We start from the raw sequence: 19,244 nt of genomic DNA, 5'->3' as shown, positions 1-19,244 counted from the left end.
AAAAGGTTATGATATCTCCAATCGCACATAGCACGCTCGACTAGAATGACGATTCTTGCTTATAGATATTAGCGTGCCCAAGTCATAGCTCATTATACATCCGTTTCAAACACGGTCCAGAGAAGATGGCGTTATGCCCTTTTGCGTCATCCCACCGGCGGCCAAGCTCTCTTTGAGAACCACACAAGGAACACAATTTGCACATCGATTTATAAGGATTTGTATGGGATTTTCTACGAGATAGGATTAAAAAAAACCGCTTAAATCAAGTGAAATCAGTAAAATAACGACACCAGGAGCAAGCAACACACGTATGGAATAAGGTAAGCCATTTTTTTTTTTTTAATATTTTCACTTTTAACCATCTCTATGGCTATCTTGTAGAAAATCCCATACAAATCCTTATAAATCGATATGCAAATTGTGTTCCTTGTGTGGTTCTCAAAGAGTGCTTGGGGGACCTGTGGTAATCTTAGAAATCTTAGACACCGCCCGAGAAGGAGCGGTGTCCAAGCGAAAACAATATGGCGGCCTACGAGTGGTAGGTGATATCACGGAGAAATCATTCGCTTTTGGACAATTTCAACCTTTTTTTAACTGTTTTCTTTCTTTAGACCTACTTGAATCCATTTATTTTTCATTCATGAGTAATGAATATTTTTTTGCCTTTAGATAATTGTGATTTTTGTACCATACTGTTGCAAAAATAGACCTCATACGGTTAGGTTTGTAATACCCAGTTAACAATCTTGCCCTCCTTTCCGCAGGGTTGCCCGCACCAGGAGATATGAAAAGGAGAAAAACGTGCTTCCGAGTGAGGCAGCACACGATCACCCACTGAAACTAGGTTCTGTTATTGTAAGTAGGAGAAATTGAAGATAAGGAAAACACTGAATTTGCCAGAGCTGATCTCCTCAGTTCTCCATACCCCCATGGTGAAATTCATTATCAGAGAAATCAACTCTTTGTCATTCTTTACTCTTGTATTAGCAGAAATCAAGTAATTAACTGTTCAGCTGCTATGCAGTACTAGTTACTTAGTAATTTTACATAATATGTGACTGAAACCTGTATAAACTGCGTAGACTTCTCAGTCAACCAATCCAATAACTTTTGTTTTGATGTATTTTTTTAAGTATGTGCTTTATGAAAACTTGAAAATGTTTGTTGCAGAACGTTGATAACACTCGCAAAAAATCAAGTGCTTCTTCTGATAGTTCATCTAAAAGTGCTCCTGCTGCTGATCCTTTGAGCTTCATCCAAGCAAAACCTGATACGTTTGATGGGCTGGATCCATTGTCAATGTTCGCTGCTCAGGAAGCCAGTACAAAGAAAACCACACCCAGTTCTACACCAGGGTCAAAGAAAGAACAGGTTTGTGCTAATTATTGTGTTTTACTGTCTTATTGCAATAAATTTGTACCATCAAATTTTTATTATACTTACCATAGAAAGAGAAGACATTAGATTGGTGAGGTGACGAACTAACAGTTTTATTCCTTTGTTCTTTCCTCAGTCATCATCTATATCTAATGAAGACACAAGCAAAAGTAGCTTTGAACCATGGCTCAACAAGAGATTAGGGATCCTTGCTAAATATACAACCTCACAAAAACTGTCCATTACCACGGTAGGCAGTAGGCTGAAGGGTGTTACAAAAATGAAGACCCTCCAAAAACGAAGACCTAAGACCTAAGACCCAGTCTTTGTTTTCGTACTATGAAAACGAAAACCCTGTAAACAGAAAACCCTAGAAATTACAAGTTAAATGCACATTAAACAGCAACAACCCTTAGTAATATAATACATCACACTTCACGCGTTTTTTCCCATTATTATACTGCCAGTACTACTGGCCCGTCTTGTCTGTTCTGTTTTGCTATGCAAGCCAATTAGTGAGAATTTTCCAGCAGAGAAGGCTTAATGAACGTCAGAATCTATTTTAGCTACAAAACACAGTAGACATAGATTATTTATTGACAGAACCCAAGAGTCATTACCTGTACAGAATGCATTCTTTGTTATTCTGTCACGCAATGCTAACTATAAATCAAAGGCGGCTAGCATTCGAATTCTGCCTGCTGTTCCAGAATAATATGTGTGGTAAGTTTACCTGAGGAAACCCTCGAGAATATCAACACCAAATTGGCTGGCAGAGCGAAACAGAACAGACAAGGTGGGCCAGTAGTACTGGCAGTATAATAATGGGAAGAAACGCATGAAGTGTTGTGTATTATATTACTAAGCGTTGTTGCTGTTTAATGTGTGTTTAACTTGTACTTTCTACAGTTTTCTGTTTACAAGGTCTGCGTTTTCTTACTATGAAAATGAAGACTGGGTCTTAGGTCTTAAGTCTTCGTTTTGGAGGGTCTTCATTTTCGTAACACCTGTAGGCTGAATACATGTTGCAGTTCAAAGTTAAGGGATTCAGTTATTTTCACTGTTGTTTAATTTTGTAGATCATACTATTTGTATTAACTGCTAATATTTACTTATTAATTTTTTTGAACAGAGTTTCTTGTCGTCATCTGAAAAATCTGAAAAAAGTGAGTTGTTCAAATAAGTATCCTTCTTGGAGTACTATTTCAATAATGCTAACTATGGGTACTGATGTTTAATGAAGATTTTCAATAATATATAACTATTTTTCTATGTGTGCGCAACTTAGCAACACATGGGTAAATCTTTTTCCCTATAAGCTGATGACCACAGCTGATTGAACCAATCAGAACATTTGGAGTTTGAAATTTATTAAATTTTTATAAGTGAAACTTTAATTATTTTGCAAATTCAATAAAAAGTGAGAAAATTTTTGTTATTAATATGTTTCAGTGGTTATCAAGCAGCAAACAACGGTCGCAGATAAAGTCAAGCACAGACTAGAACAATTAGATGACTTTGAAGATGTAAGGAAGAAGATTAAATTGGAATTTATTTATTAAAACACAGCATTTGTAGTTAGGAATGAGTTTGGAAAGAAAAGTTATGTATCATTAAATATTTGAGTTGTCAAATAAATATTGGATAGGAGAGGTTTTTATAAATTATAAGAGAGTGCATTATCTTTTCCTATTTCGTCCTATATTCATTCCACTGATGTTGTTTATTGTGAATCTTAAGGACTCTGACTGGTTTTATTTCCCTTTCTTTGCAACTTGTATGTAAAATGTGAAAGTGAACTCTGCTATATTTTGTAGGGCTCAATCAAGGAAATGCTGAATCTGAGTCAACAGGATTACGTTAAGAGAATCGAAGAGTTAAACCAGGTGATGTGCCTACTTTATTATTACATTGTTGTCCTGGGAAGGATTGTTATGGATAGTAGAAAGTAATATTTGGACACCAAGCTTGTAGCTAAGAAATTATGCTACCCTCTGAAATTTCAAGTGAGAAGGCTCAAAGATGGTGGTTGATTGTGTAGCCACTGAAGTGCCCATTGTGCTCTACCAAGTGATCGCTGGCCAAAAATCCAGCCTGCAATCGCCACTTTTTCATTCAGCAAATTTCTCCAGTGGCCAGCACTTAGCTACAATCCTGGGACACCTGAAACTTTAGCTATCATCAGAGATCACAGACTCTTGACTTGGATGATGCCTCCACTCAGGTTGCTGAAGCACTGTCACTGACTTGGATGATGCCTCCACTTGGGTTGCTGAAGCACTGTCACTGACTTCAATCCCTTTCATGGCAACCCTCATTCAAGTGATCACAATGCAGGTTGAGTCATAGGGTTGATAAAAATCAGTGAAACATAGTGGAGCATAATGCTTCACTATGAGACACGTAACCAGGCACCCTCGAAGGATTTGCAGTTTACTGTGGAAATGTCATGATCCACACTGAGGAAAAAATATTGTGAGACTCGCAAGATCACTTAATTACTAGTGTATTCACTGCAATGAATATTCTCAATCATTTTAACATCCTAAATTGTATTGCTGTTTTCTATCTTCCCTTACCCCACCTATTCATTATTTAAATCTGAGGAATGATAATGTAGGCTACTCTTCAGGAATATTCCTCTGCAATACTCATTTTTTGTTTCTTAATTTTCTTAATAGGCCTTAATCACAGCTTGGGAATCAGATCAGAGAGTGAAAGCTCTCAAGATTGCTATTCAGGTTTGTACAGGCCAATGAAACTGTACCAAACACCAATCAACAAAGCAGCTTTTTAAAAAGAAAAAGGTTGATGAAAATTGTTGATGTTGAAAGCACACTGAGTGGAACTGGAGTGAGAAACATTCATCTCAGTAGATATTTTGAGCTGTGTCATTAAATGGAGAAAGATGTTCAATTCATTTGTAATGAGCATAGGATAAAAAATTCACCAGAGTTGTACTCTCTTTCTACCCCCGAAGCACTTGAGCCAGGGGCATATTTAATTGTTTTTATTATACTCCTGGTGTATGATCACTTGAGTACATGTCTAAATGATGTTATTCTTTTAGTGTGCAAAGCTTCTTGCTGATGTGTCTGTAATTCAGTTCTACCCAAGCAAGTTTGTGCTTGTGACTGACATACTGGACACATTTGGTAAGTTAGATCAAAGTTCTGAGGGAAATAAGTTTTGAAATTATAATCTTTTCCTGACATACAAGTACATATAGTCATCTGGTATGTCCAAAGAGTCAAGGTATACGTTGTCTGAACTAAGTATTAAGGTATGCCAAATTCTCTGACAAAAGTTAAAAATATCAATGTTTCTTCTACAGGGAAGCTTGTGTATGAGAGAATTTTCCGCAAATCAAGCACCTTTACACCCGGCAGCAATATTCCCACTATGCTTCCAGGTAAGAATTTTTAAGCAGAGGAAACCATTTTTATCTAGCTGATACCAGTAATCTGTCTTATGCACGATCTGCAACCTTGTTTCTCCAAATTATCACTTTGACTCCTGAAGAGTTTTTCGTGTACAATATCTAGCTAGCCAAGTTGAGCTTGCAAAAATTTCTTAGTCCTCTTCTCTTGATGACATTCTATAGCTATTTCCAGTGTTAATGTGACACAAACATGTTTAGTTTGTAAAGAACATGGATCCCTATTGTATTGTATTGTATTGTAATCTTTATTTAGGCACGATCAATTCATCAGCCTATAAAAATACATATCACATACGCTAAGATATTTAAAATTAAAACTACATACTATAACACTAAAGCTGTTTTCCGTGAATGCCGTGCGTTAGACTTAAAGAATGTCATTGATCTTACGTTTAAATAACCCCAGAGACTCTGTGTTCCTTATATCACGCGGTAAACTGTTCCATAATGTGGCGCCATTGTAGCTAAAGCTTTTTCTGTAATAATTAGTGCGCGGTAGTGGAACATTAAGCTTATTTTCTTATATGGCAAGTATCTGCTCAGAGACAAAATAGTGATCTTTTACCCTTTAATTTCCAGAAGTGATGAACGTGTAACTTCTCCTTACAATACCCATACATTATCCAGCAAACAGGTCATGAGAATATGTAGATCTAGTTAGAATATTCAAAGTTGTTATCTTGATCTAGCACCAAATTCTCATGACTGCTTTACAAGGAAATGTGTAGGAACTAGAGGGGAGAATTTTTAATCAGATCTTGGGATTTAAGGGGTTAAGTAAGTTCACTCTCAGAGTCTTCTAGAAAGGAGTGTTCATGTCCCTCCCCAGCTATTATTCAAAACTCTGTCCTATATTTTGACAGCCCTAGATGTAGTAATTAATGCAGCCAGTTGTACTAGCTTTTAATTTTTTGTTTTACTTTTTTCAGAAAACTTTACACCTGACCAGGTTCCAGACTCTGCTAAGGAAACTTGTCGGAACTGGTTTTACAAGATTGCTTCCGTGAGAGAACTTATTCCACGGTTGTATCCTTGAAATCTCCTTTATCTTGATGTCTGAGACAAGGATCTTGTCAGAAGTGGCAATTAATGGTTGCTATGTTTCAATATGCAGACTGTTATTCTTTGTGTAGTTACAGGCCAAGCTTAACATTTGCTCTGGATACTGTAGCAAGTGGCAATAAAGGTTGTGATGTTGATGTCATCAATACCCTGTGTGCAGGCCCTTGTTATTACTGCTGCAGAATGGACGTTTCTCTACCCATGGGAATAATTTTTTACAAGTGAGGGAGAGGTTTGCTGGGGGATCTTGTGGTAAAAATTCAAGACTGGATTCCTTGCTGACTTAATATGTTGCTTATAGCCTCATACTGTTAAAGAAATATATCTTATTAGATGTTTTGTAGTGTAGTATTATTGAGTATTTTTACGAGTTGTGCCATATTTTGACAAGCCCATAGGGCAAGTTAAAATACTACACAACAAAACATCTAACAAGTTATTTATTATCCAACATGCCAAATTGTTCAGTTTCAGTGCAGGCGAATTTTATGGCTATTTATTTATGAGGAGTGCGTGACAGAAGTATGCGAAGCGGAACGGAATTGACATGTTGTCATGTTGCTATTTCTATTTTCTTCAATAAATGAAGAAATTTATTGGTCATCTAGTTATTTTTCTTTGTTTATCCAATAGACTTGTATCTATATTTGCCAGCCATTCCCACTCTTCGCTGTCAAAAATATGATTAAAATTGTTTGCCATTTTGTTTTTGGAACTTTAATCCAATTCTTTGCTTGCGCTATGCAAGAAGACCTGTCGAACTGTTTCTCTAGAGTACAAATACCGCATGATATTTGTAATTGTCTATGGCGTTATTTGTACTCTACGGAGTGTAGTTGGATAATAAAGGCTCATACTGAGAGCCTGCTTGTAGGCCACTCTGTTAACAGAAAGTTGATTCTCCTTGACACACTGAAGCTATGTGGAGACAGCAATATTGAAATGCTATAATTTCTTTACAACTGGGTTGGTATGCTTGTGATCATAAGGTTAAAGTTATGACACTCCATGTCATGATGTATGCTTGATTAATTGTTTTTGTACATGGCAGTTTAAGGTACTTATGTTTAATGGTGTTCAACTCTTAAAATTTCTCTAAAAAGTTATTTGCCAGCAATATTTAATCTACTTAATAATGGAAAAGGGTATTAATTTCTGACATTTTACAGTTGAGTCTTGTTCACAAATTTTACCATGAACATTTTCCCACAAATATTGATCTTGGAATTGAATAACTTACCCATAATTGACAACACATTGATTAGTTACATAATTTATTAATCTTACATTCCAGTGAGTTTTCACAAGCTCTTGTTCGCCTCACCAAAATGATACGAGGTATTGGTGACCCTCTGGTTGCAGTGTATGCAAGAACTTACATCTGTAGGGTAAGTGAGAGAAGACAATGGGTAAGATTTAAGGTCTTATGTTTGCACTGATGCAAAGAAAATGTCATTGTAGACAATATTATTTTTAAATTCTTTTCACTACTATTTTAGGTTGGTATCCTTGTGGCACCTGATGTGTGTGACCATTTGATTGAAAACTTGTTCAGTTTCATAGTCAGCTACAAACAGGTAACCACTGAACTAGAAATACTGTACTGGTAAAAAATTGGAAACTTGTGTGATGGCCATCTCCATAAAATGGCTCATGAATGTGATGCTTATGACATGGAAGTAAATTTTTACCTGAATTGTATTCTCTCCCTTCATTATTTCAGCTTCAAGGTGATACAGTGCAGAACATTCTGGCAGAGCAGAGGCTTGGTATGTTACACTGCTTAAGAAAATTTGTTAGTTTCTCTCAGTTGCTTTTTAAAAATCCTGGCACAGTTTACACAGTGCTTGCTTCCAAGCTACATGTTAGCAACATACTAAGTTCCTATGAGACAAATGTATGGCATCTTTCTTCATTTGACCTTAAAGCCATCATCCTCAACAGAAATCATCTGTTATCCATGTTATTTTGTCTCTTACTTTTGAAATTAATGAATCATCCATTATATTTGTGATTTTGTAAGAAATGCCCCAGTACCTTCAGTTGTATCCCCCAGCTCTGGACTGGATCCTACAGTGTGTTGCACAGAAAAGCCCAGAGGTGAGATAAATATATGGAGCTAGTGCTTTGGGTCCCATACGTTCAATTTGGTGGACGTAGTTTTGTGAGAAAGTCACCATTACTCTTTTTCTAATAAAGCTGTTCTTCTTCCTCAGTCAACACTCACAGATATCTTAAATCGTTGCAAAAAAGAATGCAACAGGTGCGTGAAGTGGTGTTTTCTTTAGATAGAACCAAGCTTTAATTATAACTTTGCTGAAATTTGTTGTTAGTAAACATTTTCTTTTCTTTTTTTTTTTTGCAGTGCACTACTGCTGAACTCAATTATCACAGCATTTAAGTCAGAATACATCGCCGAGAGGTAAGTCTAAAGTGGTGGGCAAAAGAAACAAGTGATAAACAAATTAGTCTTGAAACAAGACCGAAAACATTTTTAGAGACATTTTTTCTCCCAGTTTATTTTGAATTTTTCCTGATTTTATCTTCCTAGGGCTCTGCAGTTTACTGAACTGATCAGGAATTGTGAGGAGGCAGGATTCCCAAAGGTAATTGTCGCATCGGCTGTAAGGTAGAACTTTTTCGAACTGAGTGTCATCTATCTGAAACCAAAGTATACACAACGACCAATCAGAGCAATGTTCAGCAACTCGAGTGGCCAATCAAAGCTCTACTTTTACACACGTACCATAGCGCGGAAAATGGAACAAGTTACTTAAATTCTGCAACCTGATTGGTTGAAAGAGTGGTGCGAGTTTTCTGAACCAATCAGAGAGCTAAGTAAACGAACGCAGTCCCGTTGATGGCTCGTTGAGAATTTCTCGCTATAAATACTACCTAGTTCTTAATGATGACCAATTCAAGAGTTGAGAACTAGCCACAAAGTCTTGATCAGATACTTCTATCAAATGCGTTGTTAGTGTCGTCCTCGTGCGTTGATAACGTGGGACACTTTCTGTCGTGGAATTCCGCTCTAACGATGCATTTATTTTCTCATCTCTAGCATCACCTGTACAAATCACTTGGAATGAACTTAAGCCTGTGTGATCCACCTGAAGCACAGAGACTACAGATTCTTAGCGAGGTTAGACGCCTCAACAAATCATTTATAATTTGTTACTCCGCATCCTTTATTAAAACATTTTGGAACAATTCTTCCCTTACTGAAAGGCAGAAGATTGAAAAAAAATTAGACATTAAAACAGACTGAATAAAGTAAAGAGAAACAAGGCAAAATAAAAGAAGATTTACAAAATGAAATTTACCAGAAGGCTTACCGTCAAAACCCCGCCCTTTTACTAATAGTGGCGATATTTTATTTCTGAAGGTTTGGAAGGTTGTAATGAAAATGAAACATCCACCGGTGAGTAACTTACGTAAAACTTCTGCTGCGTTTACGTTAAATTGACTTTGTGTATTAAGACAGTTTTTTAGTCGGGTTATCATTCGAACGGGTTTTATAACAGATGTAAGATAAATGAAGTTAATTCGAAAAAATAGCACTGAACTCTCACTCAATTTTAAGAGCTTTTAAATTTTCCTCTTTGATGTGCATGAGCATTTTTCGTTCCGTCTTTTTTCTCAGGACTACATAGCCTGTGCAGAGGCCTGGATAGAGTACGTTTGTAAAAACTTCACGGTAAGTACTACTGTTGGGGATAGCACAAAACTTGGACGCGTTATCCGTAATATTCCTTTAATTTTCGACCATCACAATTGATAGTATGAACATGTCGCGAAAAACGGTTACAAGACGGTGAAAACTGAGAAAGGAAACAAACAAGAAGACAAATAAACAAAGTGAATACCTAAAACCAAGCGTCAATCGAAATCCTACTTACATTTTGTGCGAACCAAACGATTAAAAGAAGAGTTTACAGCCCGCAAGAGCTCGTCGATAAGAACACGTGTGAGAAGCTACAGTCCAGAAAACATGTGACCAAACTCTACCTCGTGTATATGTACCGAAACGTAACGTAACAAAAAAAAAAACAGGAACAAAGGAAAAACGTCACGGACTATTGATTAATGTTCGTCCTTTGCTGGCGAAGAAGACCATGACTTCGAATCACTGTGGGGCGGGATGGGTGCGGAGATGGCTGATAAGTCCAATCTTCGCGCGGAAGTGTCTGACGCAATGCAGGTAGGGGATGCTGGGGACTGGGCCAGGTTGAGGGTTTGAATTCCTTTCCTTTCTTCTCTGGCGACTCTGATCTTTCTTACGGCTGCAGTTGACCTCGAATGCCAGCACTCCTGCTCTCACAAGCGAGCGCCATGCAGGACGGTCTTCAGCAATCGCTTCCCATGTAGAGCAGGGAATGTCAGCGCTTAAGAGACTCTTTCAGAGTCTTTGTATCGTTTTTTCGGCCGACCGAGTGGGCGCTGTCCTTCTGTAAGTTCACCAAAGAGCAGTCTTTTTGGGAGTCGGCTGTCATCCATTCATCGGACGTGGCCTGCCCACCGGAGCTGACAGCACAGAAGAATGGCATGGATGCTCCCTGATTCAGCACGCTGGAGGACTTCATGTCTGATACTTTGTCCTGCCACCTGATGCGAAGCAAGGTCCTCAGGCATCTCATGTGGAAGACGTTGAGTTGTTTGGCGTGCCGGCTGTAGACAGTCCATGTCTCGCGTGCATAGAGCAGGGTTGGGAGAACAACGGCCCTGTACACAGACAGTTTGGTTTCGAGCTTTAGGCCCCGGCGCTCCCAGACTTTGTCTTTCAGTCTGCCAAAGGCAGCACTGGCTCTGGCTATTGGGTAGGCCACCTCCGCGTCGATGTTGACAGATTGCTACCAAGATAGACGAACTTGTCTGCTACAGCGAGTCTCTGGCCGTTGACGGTGATGATGGGTTCGGTGTAGGCCGTTGCAGGTGCTGGCTGGTGCATGACCTCGGTCTTTTTGGTGGAGATGGTGAGACTAAAGTCGTCACAGGCTTGTGTGAACAGGTCCATGTTTTCCTGCATATCTGACTCTGTGCTAGTGTTGAGCGCGCAGTCATCAGCAAACAGGAAGTCACGGGCTGTGTCCACGCGTACTTTGTTCTTGGCCTGTAGTCTCCGGAGGTTGAAGAGGCTGCCATCAGTACGGTATCGGAATCTGACACCTACGTCTACGTCACGGAAGGCGTCCGATAGCATTGCCGAGAACACCATGCTGAACAGGGTTGGAGCCAGTACGCAGCCCTGCTTCACGCCGTTGGTGACTGGAAAGGGCTTTGAGCACTCGCCATCATCCTGCACTCTAGCATACATGCCGTCATCGAACTGTCGGACCATTGCATTGAACTTGGCGGGGTATCTAAACTTGGCCATGATCTTCCACAACCCCTCGCGGCAGACAGTGTCAAAGGCTTTAGTGAGATCCACGAAGGTGGTATAGAGACCAACATTCTGCTCCTGGCACTTCTCTTGTAGATAGCGGGCTGCGAAGATCATGTCGGCCATGCCTCTGCCTGTGCAGAATCTGCACTGACTCTCAGGAAGCACATCGTGCTCTAGGTGTGCATTGAGGCGGTTCAGCATGATGCGAGCTAGAATCTTCCCAGCGATGGAGAGCAGGGAGATGCCGCGGTGGTTGTCGCAGGAGTTGCTGGACCCTTTGCGTTTATAGAGGTGGATGATGGAGGCGTCTTTGAGCTCCTGTGGCAGCTTTTCCTGAGTCCATATGGTGGCGAAGAGGCTGGTGAGACACTCGATCAGCTTTGGGCCGCCAGCAGCATAGACCTCCGCAGGAATGGAGTCAGCACCAGGTGCCTTGCCACTGGAGAGTCGTTTGATTGCTTTTGCGACTTCTGCCTCTGTGGGTGGGTCAGTTAGTGTGTTGTTGATTGGGACTTGCGGGAGACGATCGATGGCTTCCTCGTTGATGTTCGAGGGGCGGTTAAGGACACTGTGGAAGTGTTCTGCCCAGCGCTCAAGGATCTTCCCCTTGTCTGATATCAGTGTCTTCCCATCTGCGCTGAGGAGAGGGGGTGAACTGGATATGGTGGGACCGTAGACGGCCTTGATGGCGGTGTAGAAGTTCTTTATGTCCTTGATATCAGCGTAACCCTGGATGGTGTCTGCTTGCCGGCTGTACCAATCGTCCTGCATGTGACGGAGTTCTAACTGAACTGTCCTCTTAGCAGCGTTGAAGGCATCCCTCTTGGAGGCACTAAGTTTAACTAAACAACTACTGACTTAGTTAAGGTTTCTTGTTATCTCTGGTTCGGAAAACCAATCAGAGTTGCACGAAAACCAACTAGCAGCAATCCTGGGTTAATTGCAGACAAAAAGGATACTGGAGCAAGTCTTAATATATATGTGAATTGATAAAACTCGTGTGGCTCCGCTGTTCAAAACATATCGACACAGGAATCGAAACTCAATCCCTTAACGCCGAACAGGTTTCATTAAATAAATCTAAAATACAATTTTTCAACGCTTTATTTGTGCATTCAGTTATTTGTGAAGGACTAAACATTGATCCAGGTATGTTTATGACTGAAAACTATCTTTAGAAACGCGAGGTTAATACCCTCATCGGAGACGTTATCAAGCATATGACACCGGAAAGGGCATTTGAACAACACTACCCTCAGGTATTGCTGCAAAATAGAATTCTTTTTAAGATAAACAACCCCATGCATTGGTAAAGGTATTAAATCTGAATGCAGGTTCCATTACAGAGGAATAACCTTGCCTTGTAAAAGCCTTTGCCACTGTGAAAACCTGATCAACGGAAAAGTTATTTTCAAGTCCCCGCAATGCGAAAACAACTTAAAGCTGAGCTTTTGTCACTTCAGTATCAAGATCCTCAGACTTTCAGCCCAGGCATTAAAAATCTCTAATTCAACAAGTGAGAAAACTCTTGATAAAAATTTCAAAAGTACGGTCTTCCTTAGATTCTTCTATCCCTTGATTCCATTTTTTCCCTTTTGTTGTTTTGCTTTATTCTGTTTTTGTTTGGTTCATTATTTCCATTATATTATTTGTAGATTCAAGGTGGCAAATGAAAATGAACAATGAAAATAACAACAATAATAATAAACGTTATCTCTGTTTCCAACAGCTTCAGTCGATCATTTCCAAAGTATTAGATCACATGCACGACTTCTCTGTACTTGTATCAATGGTAAGTGTACTTCTGAACGTTTGATTTCTTTTCCTTTCCAACAAAACAAATGTCTCTTTCGTGTAGAAGTACTTAAACCGGTTAACTATGTGTGTATTTTACAGGATAAGTTTCTTCCTTTCTTGGACATGTTCCAAAAAGAATCAATAAAAGTGGATGTTTGCAAACTGATCCTGGAAGCTTTTGTGAAGTGAGTGGCTAAAGTTATGGGCATGCTTGTGTGAGTTTCTGCAGCAACTATTGCAATTTTGCTCTTTGATGAATATCCGATCGTTATTGTTTTTTTCTGGAGTGACTTGTCCTTTGTGTTCGCCTTGGGTTCTTCCCGCGTTTCCCTCATGCTTGCGTGCTTTCGACTGACAATTGCCAAAGAATTACTCCTGTTTAACAAGGTGAATGAAATTGTTGCTTACTTTAAATTTAACTTGTGAGAATAAAAAAACTATGGTCACCTTCACAGATACCAAGAGGAACCTACAAATGACCCTGTAGTTGTGAACGCTTTGCTGTACGTTTGTAAAACGATGCACGACTCTGTAAAGTAAGTACCCAAGAGTTTGTCATCGCAGTAGTTATTCTTAGTTAAAAAGTATGGTTATTCTATTTTAGAAGATAAAAAAAATTAGAATTATCAAATGAGATGCTTGTCGCTTTTGTCATCAGTGCATTGACCTTGATAGATGAGAGAAGAGTCATCGGTCATCTAATCACAGGATTCCTGCGTAAGGTAAGATATTGGGATTGTAATTCGGCTCAATGATTTACACCAATTTGTTTTTCATTTGTGACTGAAGGTCGATGGTAGAGCTCTGATAGGAAACGAAGAGTGTTGTACGTATGTTGTCTTTGATTAAAAAAAGACTGAAATTTTGCCGTAAAAGCAGTAGCATCATGATTTTCTTTCGAATTCAAAGTCAGTGTTCATTTGATAATAATTGGTTTAGTTACCGTTTCAGATTGACTTTGGCCGTGATTTTGAGAGGCAACTGGATTCTTATGTGGATGCACGTTCCTCTTTCTCAAGTCTAGAAACAGTTCTTGTTATGCTTGTTGAGGTAATCCAATCTTGCTTATAGCGCCAAGCGACCAGAGTCGACAAGCAAAAACTGAAATATACGGCATACAGCAGAGCAAAATATCCCAAGGTATCAGTGAGAACTCAAAATAGAAACCAGCCAACTGCTTGTTTTGAGATTCGGTTTAAGTTTTGTATTTGATTGAAAGGAGTTTTGAGACATTCACTTTTGTGAAATCATACCTACCAGTACACGTGTGCTTCAGAGGCAATCGGCGCCAGTTGTTTACTGTAGCCATAACGGTGCTCTTATGTCTCTTTCCTTTGTTAACAGAGTGTTAATCTTCTCGCTATGAGGACTCGAGAAGTAGTAAAAGGGAACCACACTCGAAAGACTGCGGCCTTCATCAGAGTAAGAGGAGAGCGTTTGCTTGATTGATCTCAGTACTTGCAATGAATTGACTAAACATTGCTATGCCCTGTTCCCAACAGGCTTGTGTGGCGTTCTGTTTCATTACCATCCCCTCCATAGATGACGTTTTCACTCGCCTCAAGCTCTACCTCCACTCTGGACAGGTTGCCCTGGCAAATCAAGCCCTCAGTCAAGGTCAGCAGATCTCTTAAGGATATGCATGCACATCTCCGTTAGCCACTGTTAAACCATGTGGTTAAACGGAAATTAAAATCAATGCTTCTTAGCGATGGTTTAAGTCGTTTCTTGGGTTGAAATTGTTGCTGATTGAAATGAAAGATTGTATAATTAAACGATGTAACGCAATTTGTATTTCACGTTTCAGCGGATGCATTTTTCGGAGCGGCCATTAGTCTTGTTGCTGATGTGCCTCGAACGATCGGTGAGATAACTGACTCAGAACAACAAACCAGTTACCCTGTGCGTTCTCCTCGTGAGAAATACTCAAGGAGAAAGTAACAATTAAACGAAAATAAAAACTACTGTTAACGTTATTTTCCTAAGTTATTTTGTATAATTGTGTTACTTTCGGCGTGTAGCTTTTGTTGATCCTTTCCCCTGAATACAACATCACTACATTTATATTTAACCTTGAAAAGTTAGAGAAACACAAGTCGAATTATGTCAAATTGAGATGTCAAACAAGCGAAAACTTCGATGGTTGTTTGTTTGTGTTTTCTTTCTTTTCTTTTTTTCTAGAAATTGACCACAAGGTGAAATCTTCGGAGTCATACTTACTTGCCTACATGAACAATTTTTTCTCTACCTTGTTGGTAGTACCGGTATGTTTGTCCGATATTATAACTGCAGCTCTTGCTAGTAATGATAACTGTAGTAGTGTTGGGAGCCAATTTTGACCGAGTATCTCGAAAACAAAACCCAAGTTATCAGAACCGCCAGTCAAAACAGAACAGAAATGGAACAAGGAGCCAATGAGAAATGAAGACGAGCGTGGGAAATACTGATTACGTCATGATTTTAGGCTTGCATTTGATTGGCTGAATATAAAACGTAACCTTTCTAGAATAGTCATAGTTCGTCGTAAGGTGGAACCAATGCAGTCCCGGATTACCTTTGTCACCTAACTGAGTATTGCTCTTGTGAACAGTGCACTTATCTTGTGAGGTGTTCTTGTTTTTTTTTTTTTTCTCAAGGACTCGCCGGATCAAGGTGCGTTGTATCTTGTTCGAAGCCTGCTTAATGTTGTACAGGAGTACACTTGGGAATTAAACAGCGGCGCCAAAATGAGTATTTACCTAAATGCCGTCAGTCTTCTCTCCGCCATGAGTCAGGTGGGTTTCTGTATCACTGAATTTGTATGATCCTTCGAGTGCGCGTGGTTATTCAAAGAAACGGAAAATGGCTGAAATTTTCATCTCTTTTTGCAGGAATATTTCTTATATCATGCTGATAAAGGTAGGTAATTAAGTTCTCAAACTGAACGTCTGTATTACCACCCGTTTTCTCCTTCAATATCAACAAACAATATCGCTGTTCGATAACGAGGAAAATAAAGAACACAGAAGAATTAGTGCTTGTTGAAAAAATTGTCAATTAAAGAAAGCAAGTATCGGTAAGTTAATTTCACAAAATAATTTGTATGTTTCTTTTTCTTTGGTTTATTCGTTTGTTTGTTTTCAGTGGATTCGAACGACAGATTGTACGGTTGTGATAAGAAATTTCTGGCAGAGATAAATCGACTAGTTTCTACTCTAATAGAAGCAGTGTTTGAACACCTAAAGTCATTGACCTCCGAAGAGGTAAGTCTACTAGAAAGTCAAATGACATTTTGGTTATTTTGACTATCGCGTGACCTAAAGGGATTCATTATTACATATGGGGTACTCCTAATTTTTTATTGATTAAATCAGGAGCATTTACGTCCCGAGACCTTGTTTACTTCCCAGGCTCCCTTTTACGGACTAGGTTTAGAATTCTGCGAAACACTGAAAAAAACCTTGGTAGTGTTGAGGCAGAAACAGTGTTTGTACAAATGCTATGTATTTACTGTCACTGGCACTGTCTTTTTGTGTCCTTTCTTGTTAGGAGCTCAAAAAGCAGGCCGCTATAGCTATCGGGTTCTTCAACAGGTTAGCAAAAGTAAATCTAGATTATGCATTTGTCTGCGAATAAGAATAAACTTCGCAGTAGTGAGGGTTAGATGTCTGTATCATGGTGCAACTATTGACAAAACAAGCACTTGGATTCAGCTAACCTGTTACAAATACTCCATGCTCATTGTCGTCTGTTCGGCGGTAGTGATTGAAAACGTTTTGAATTTTTCCATGTTGACTCTCAAAAGAAATGTGATGCTTTCTCTTTGCGTTAGTGATCTTTTGATCAATTTTGAGTGTCACTGTTGTTGAACAGGATGTTAGTCCTTTTAATCAGAGTACTCAACTGGACAAATTTTTTTGTTTTGTTTTCAAGGCTGTTATGTCATGCTGATCTCTCACGACCTCAGCTAGCTACCTTGGCCCTTAATTTGTGGAATCTCGCTCAGAAACATGGCTACGGAAATACCAAATACACAGTAAGTACAAATACTTTAGTACTCTAGTCACACATGATAATCAAAAGAGACAGAGCTCACAGACTAGCGAAGGCAGTTACCGACTATTACTGCTGACTGAAGCTGCCAGCGCAGTGCAGCAAAAATGAGATAATCATTGCAACTACACGAAGATATAAGTCAATGAATAAAATATTGTACCCTAAAGTATCATTTTTCAATCTGTCATTTAGGTTGGTGCATGTCAATACAATTTGTAAATCGTTTAAAGCCTCTGTAATTGCTACTAACCTTCACAAACCCCCAAATTACCATCAGCAATGTGAGGAAATCTTCATGGCTTTGTTTATTTCTTTGTTTTGTTTCTTCAACAGATACGCACACTGGAGTACGTCAAACAGAAAGGTTCCTCTGGACACAAGGAATATGCGGCCATTGCACAGAAAATGATTATACAGACAAAAATGTGACGTTCCTCCGTCCTAGGTTTTATTCCATGACTCATAGTATAATTACTGATAAGAAATTATGGTGTTATTTTAGAGAATTATTACAGCTTCATAAACAGATGATGGCAAATGAAACTTAGAGCTTGTCCCCATGGATGGAGCCGTACATGATATACCCAACTGAATTCGACTTACCAGAAAATACTGGGCTTTATTATCCAACTGTGCCTCGCAGAGTACAAATAACGCACGAGACGAGTACAAATATCAAGAAATATCCGCGAAATTCGCCCGCACTGAAATAACTTGGCGTCCTGGATAATAAATCTCTTATTAGACGTTTTGTTGTGTAGTGTCGCTGAGTATTTTTACTCATTGTATTTTGACTCGGCCAACGGGCTCGTCAAAATACGGCATAACTCGTAAAAATACTCAGCGATACTACACAACAAAACGTCTCATAAGATATATGTATTCGTGCGGAGTCGCTTTCTCTCAGAATGGACTCTCTGAGCATGAGCGTGTTCAAACAATGGAGAATTTTAAGAATTCTTTGAAGAGTGTATGGCTTCAGAGGGAAGTTCTGGAACACGGTTAAATTTGTTAATGACAACTACCGTTAGGTCCCTTCTTGAAAGAGAAGTGATAAAACTGTGGCTACCGTGGAGCTAACCGTTTGTTCCTCCACGATACCCCTTTCTCGGAGAATCTCGTATTAAAACAGCAATGGCTATTGCTTTTTTCCCATCACATTTCCGACTGTGCCTTCTGTTCCCCCTGAAATGGAATGGCGTTCTTATATTCTTCAGAGAATTGTAAGGTCTCCAGTGGCTTTTTAATACCCAGGGACAGCTCCGTGTTATTCGAAGACAGTCTCCGTTGGTTAGTTTTGATAATGATTTCTTCACCAGTCTGATAATTAAAATCAAGTTTCTATGTGTGCGCGTTTTTGAATGACTTCCTGCGGTTAAAGAACATTTTAAGGATGAAGTTTGAAGCTAGTGAGGTTGTTACAAGCGATGGTTTTCAAACAAAGACCCGCCACAGCGTCTCAACATGTTCTGTTCATTAATAATTTAATTAGTCATGGAATACCGTCGTAAGCGGCAATAATGTTAAGAAACGCATTTGGGGGCAAAAATTTGATTCAAAGAGCCCCTGGATAATTTAGCTTAGCCTTGTCACAAGTGCATCAATGACGCGCCGTATAGATATAATAGTGTATAGAAAACTTGTAACTTCATTTTTTAAATACATTGATGGATCAAACCGTTCGCTTTTATTAAAATTTGTCTTTAACTTGGCTGTGACTAAAGGTAGGACTCGGGGACGCCGGGACGCGAGGAAGTCGGGACTCGGAGACGTGGTAAACAAACAACACCTGATTTTTGCGCTGAGTTTGTAACATAATTTTTGGTGGTCTCGAGAAAGGTATTATACTACCGAAACAAGTCGACTGTTTTTCTGGAGACGTGCGTAACAGTTATCTGTAGCGTCAACGGACGAAACTGAGGTGTCTGCCTTTGATGATCTGATGCGAATCGTAAGGAATAAATTAGAGTGTCCACAATTTATTCCTGATGAAAAATTGCGGATTCAGTAGAACTCCAGTGTTAACAATTCATTCCTGATGAAGAATTAATAAATTAGAGTTTTAGCAATTTATTTTACTTTCTTTTCTGGAAGATCGATGCGAAGTAACTACAACGGACGCATGTTGCGATTTCTTTGCGACGA

General features: G+C 39.2%; 1 protein-coding gene across 2 annotated transcripts; it reads left to right on the top strand.

Moving 5' to 3' along the window:
• Positions 1–466: 466 nt before the first annotated feature.
• LOC111338116 (VPS35 endosomal protein-sorting factor-like) lies at positions 467–17,625 on the top strand. 2 transcript variants are annotated; one of them, XM_022944546.2, is made up of 38 exons: positions 467–541; positions 768–858; positions 1,174–1,374; positions 1,517–1,630; positions 2,513–2,546; positions 2,833–2,906; positions 3,198–3,266; positions 4,062–4,121; positions 4,451–4,535; positions 4,715–4,792; positions 5,752–5,848; positions 6,803–6,850; positions 7,179–7,272; positions 7,384–7,461; positions 7,608–7,653; positions 7,908–7,984; positions 8,101–8,147; positions 8,250–8,306; positions 8,436–8,490; positions 8,946–9,026; positions 9,270–9,305; positions 9,528–9,581; positions 12,446–12,526; positions 12,997–13,059; positions 13,164–13,249; positions 13,520–13,600; positions 13,723–13,786; positions 14,016–14,114; positions 14,409–14,486; positions 14,567–14,681; positions 14,872–14,928; positions 15,246–15,328; positions 15,701–15,838; positions 15,935–15,962; positions 16,188–16,306; positions 16,593–16,636; positions 16,977–17,079; positions 17,433–17,625. In XM_022944546.2, the coding sequence occupies exons 1-38, from the start codon at positions 525–527 to the stop codon at positions 17,526–17,528; spliced, it is 2,928 nt and encodes a 975-aa protein (XP_022800281.1). In that variant the 5' UTR covers positions 467–524; the 3' UTR covers positions 17,529–17,625. The 2 variants fall into 2 exon arrangements, 1 of the variants encoding a protein (XP_022800281.1); XR_015992495.1 differs by lacking the exon at positions 16,593–16,636.
• The last annotated feature ends 1,619 nt before the right edge of the window (positions 17,626–19,244 follow it).

Source organism: Stylophora pistillata, chromosome 10 (genome assembly GCF_964205215.1).
Source record: "Stylophora pistillata chromosome 10, jaStyPist1.2, whole genome shotgun sequence".
Taxonomy (NCBI): Eukaryota; Metazoa; Cnidaria; class Anthozoa; order Scleractinia; family Pocilloporidae; genus Stylophora; species Stylophora pistillata.
This window is presented reverse-complemented; position numbering and strand designations above follow the sequence as displayed.

Coding starts and splice junctions, on each gene's coding strand:
- LOC111338116 (XM_022944546.2), top strand. Junction 7,462..7,607: donor TCATAGTCAGCTACAAACAG/GTAACCACTGAA, acceptor TCATTATTTCAG/CTTCAAGGTGATACAGTGCA. Junction 13,060..13,163: donor TCTCTGTACTTGTATCAATG/GTAAGTGTACTT, acceptor TGTATTTTACAG/GATAAGTTTCTTCCTTTCTT.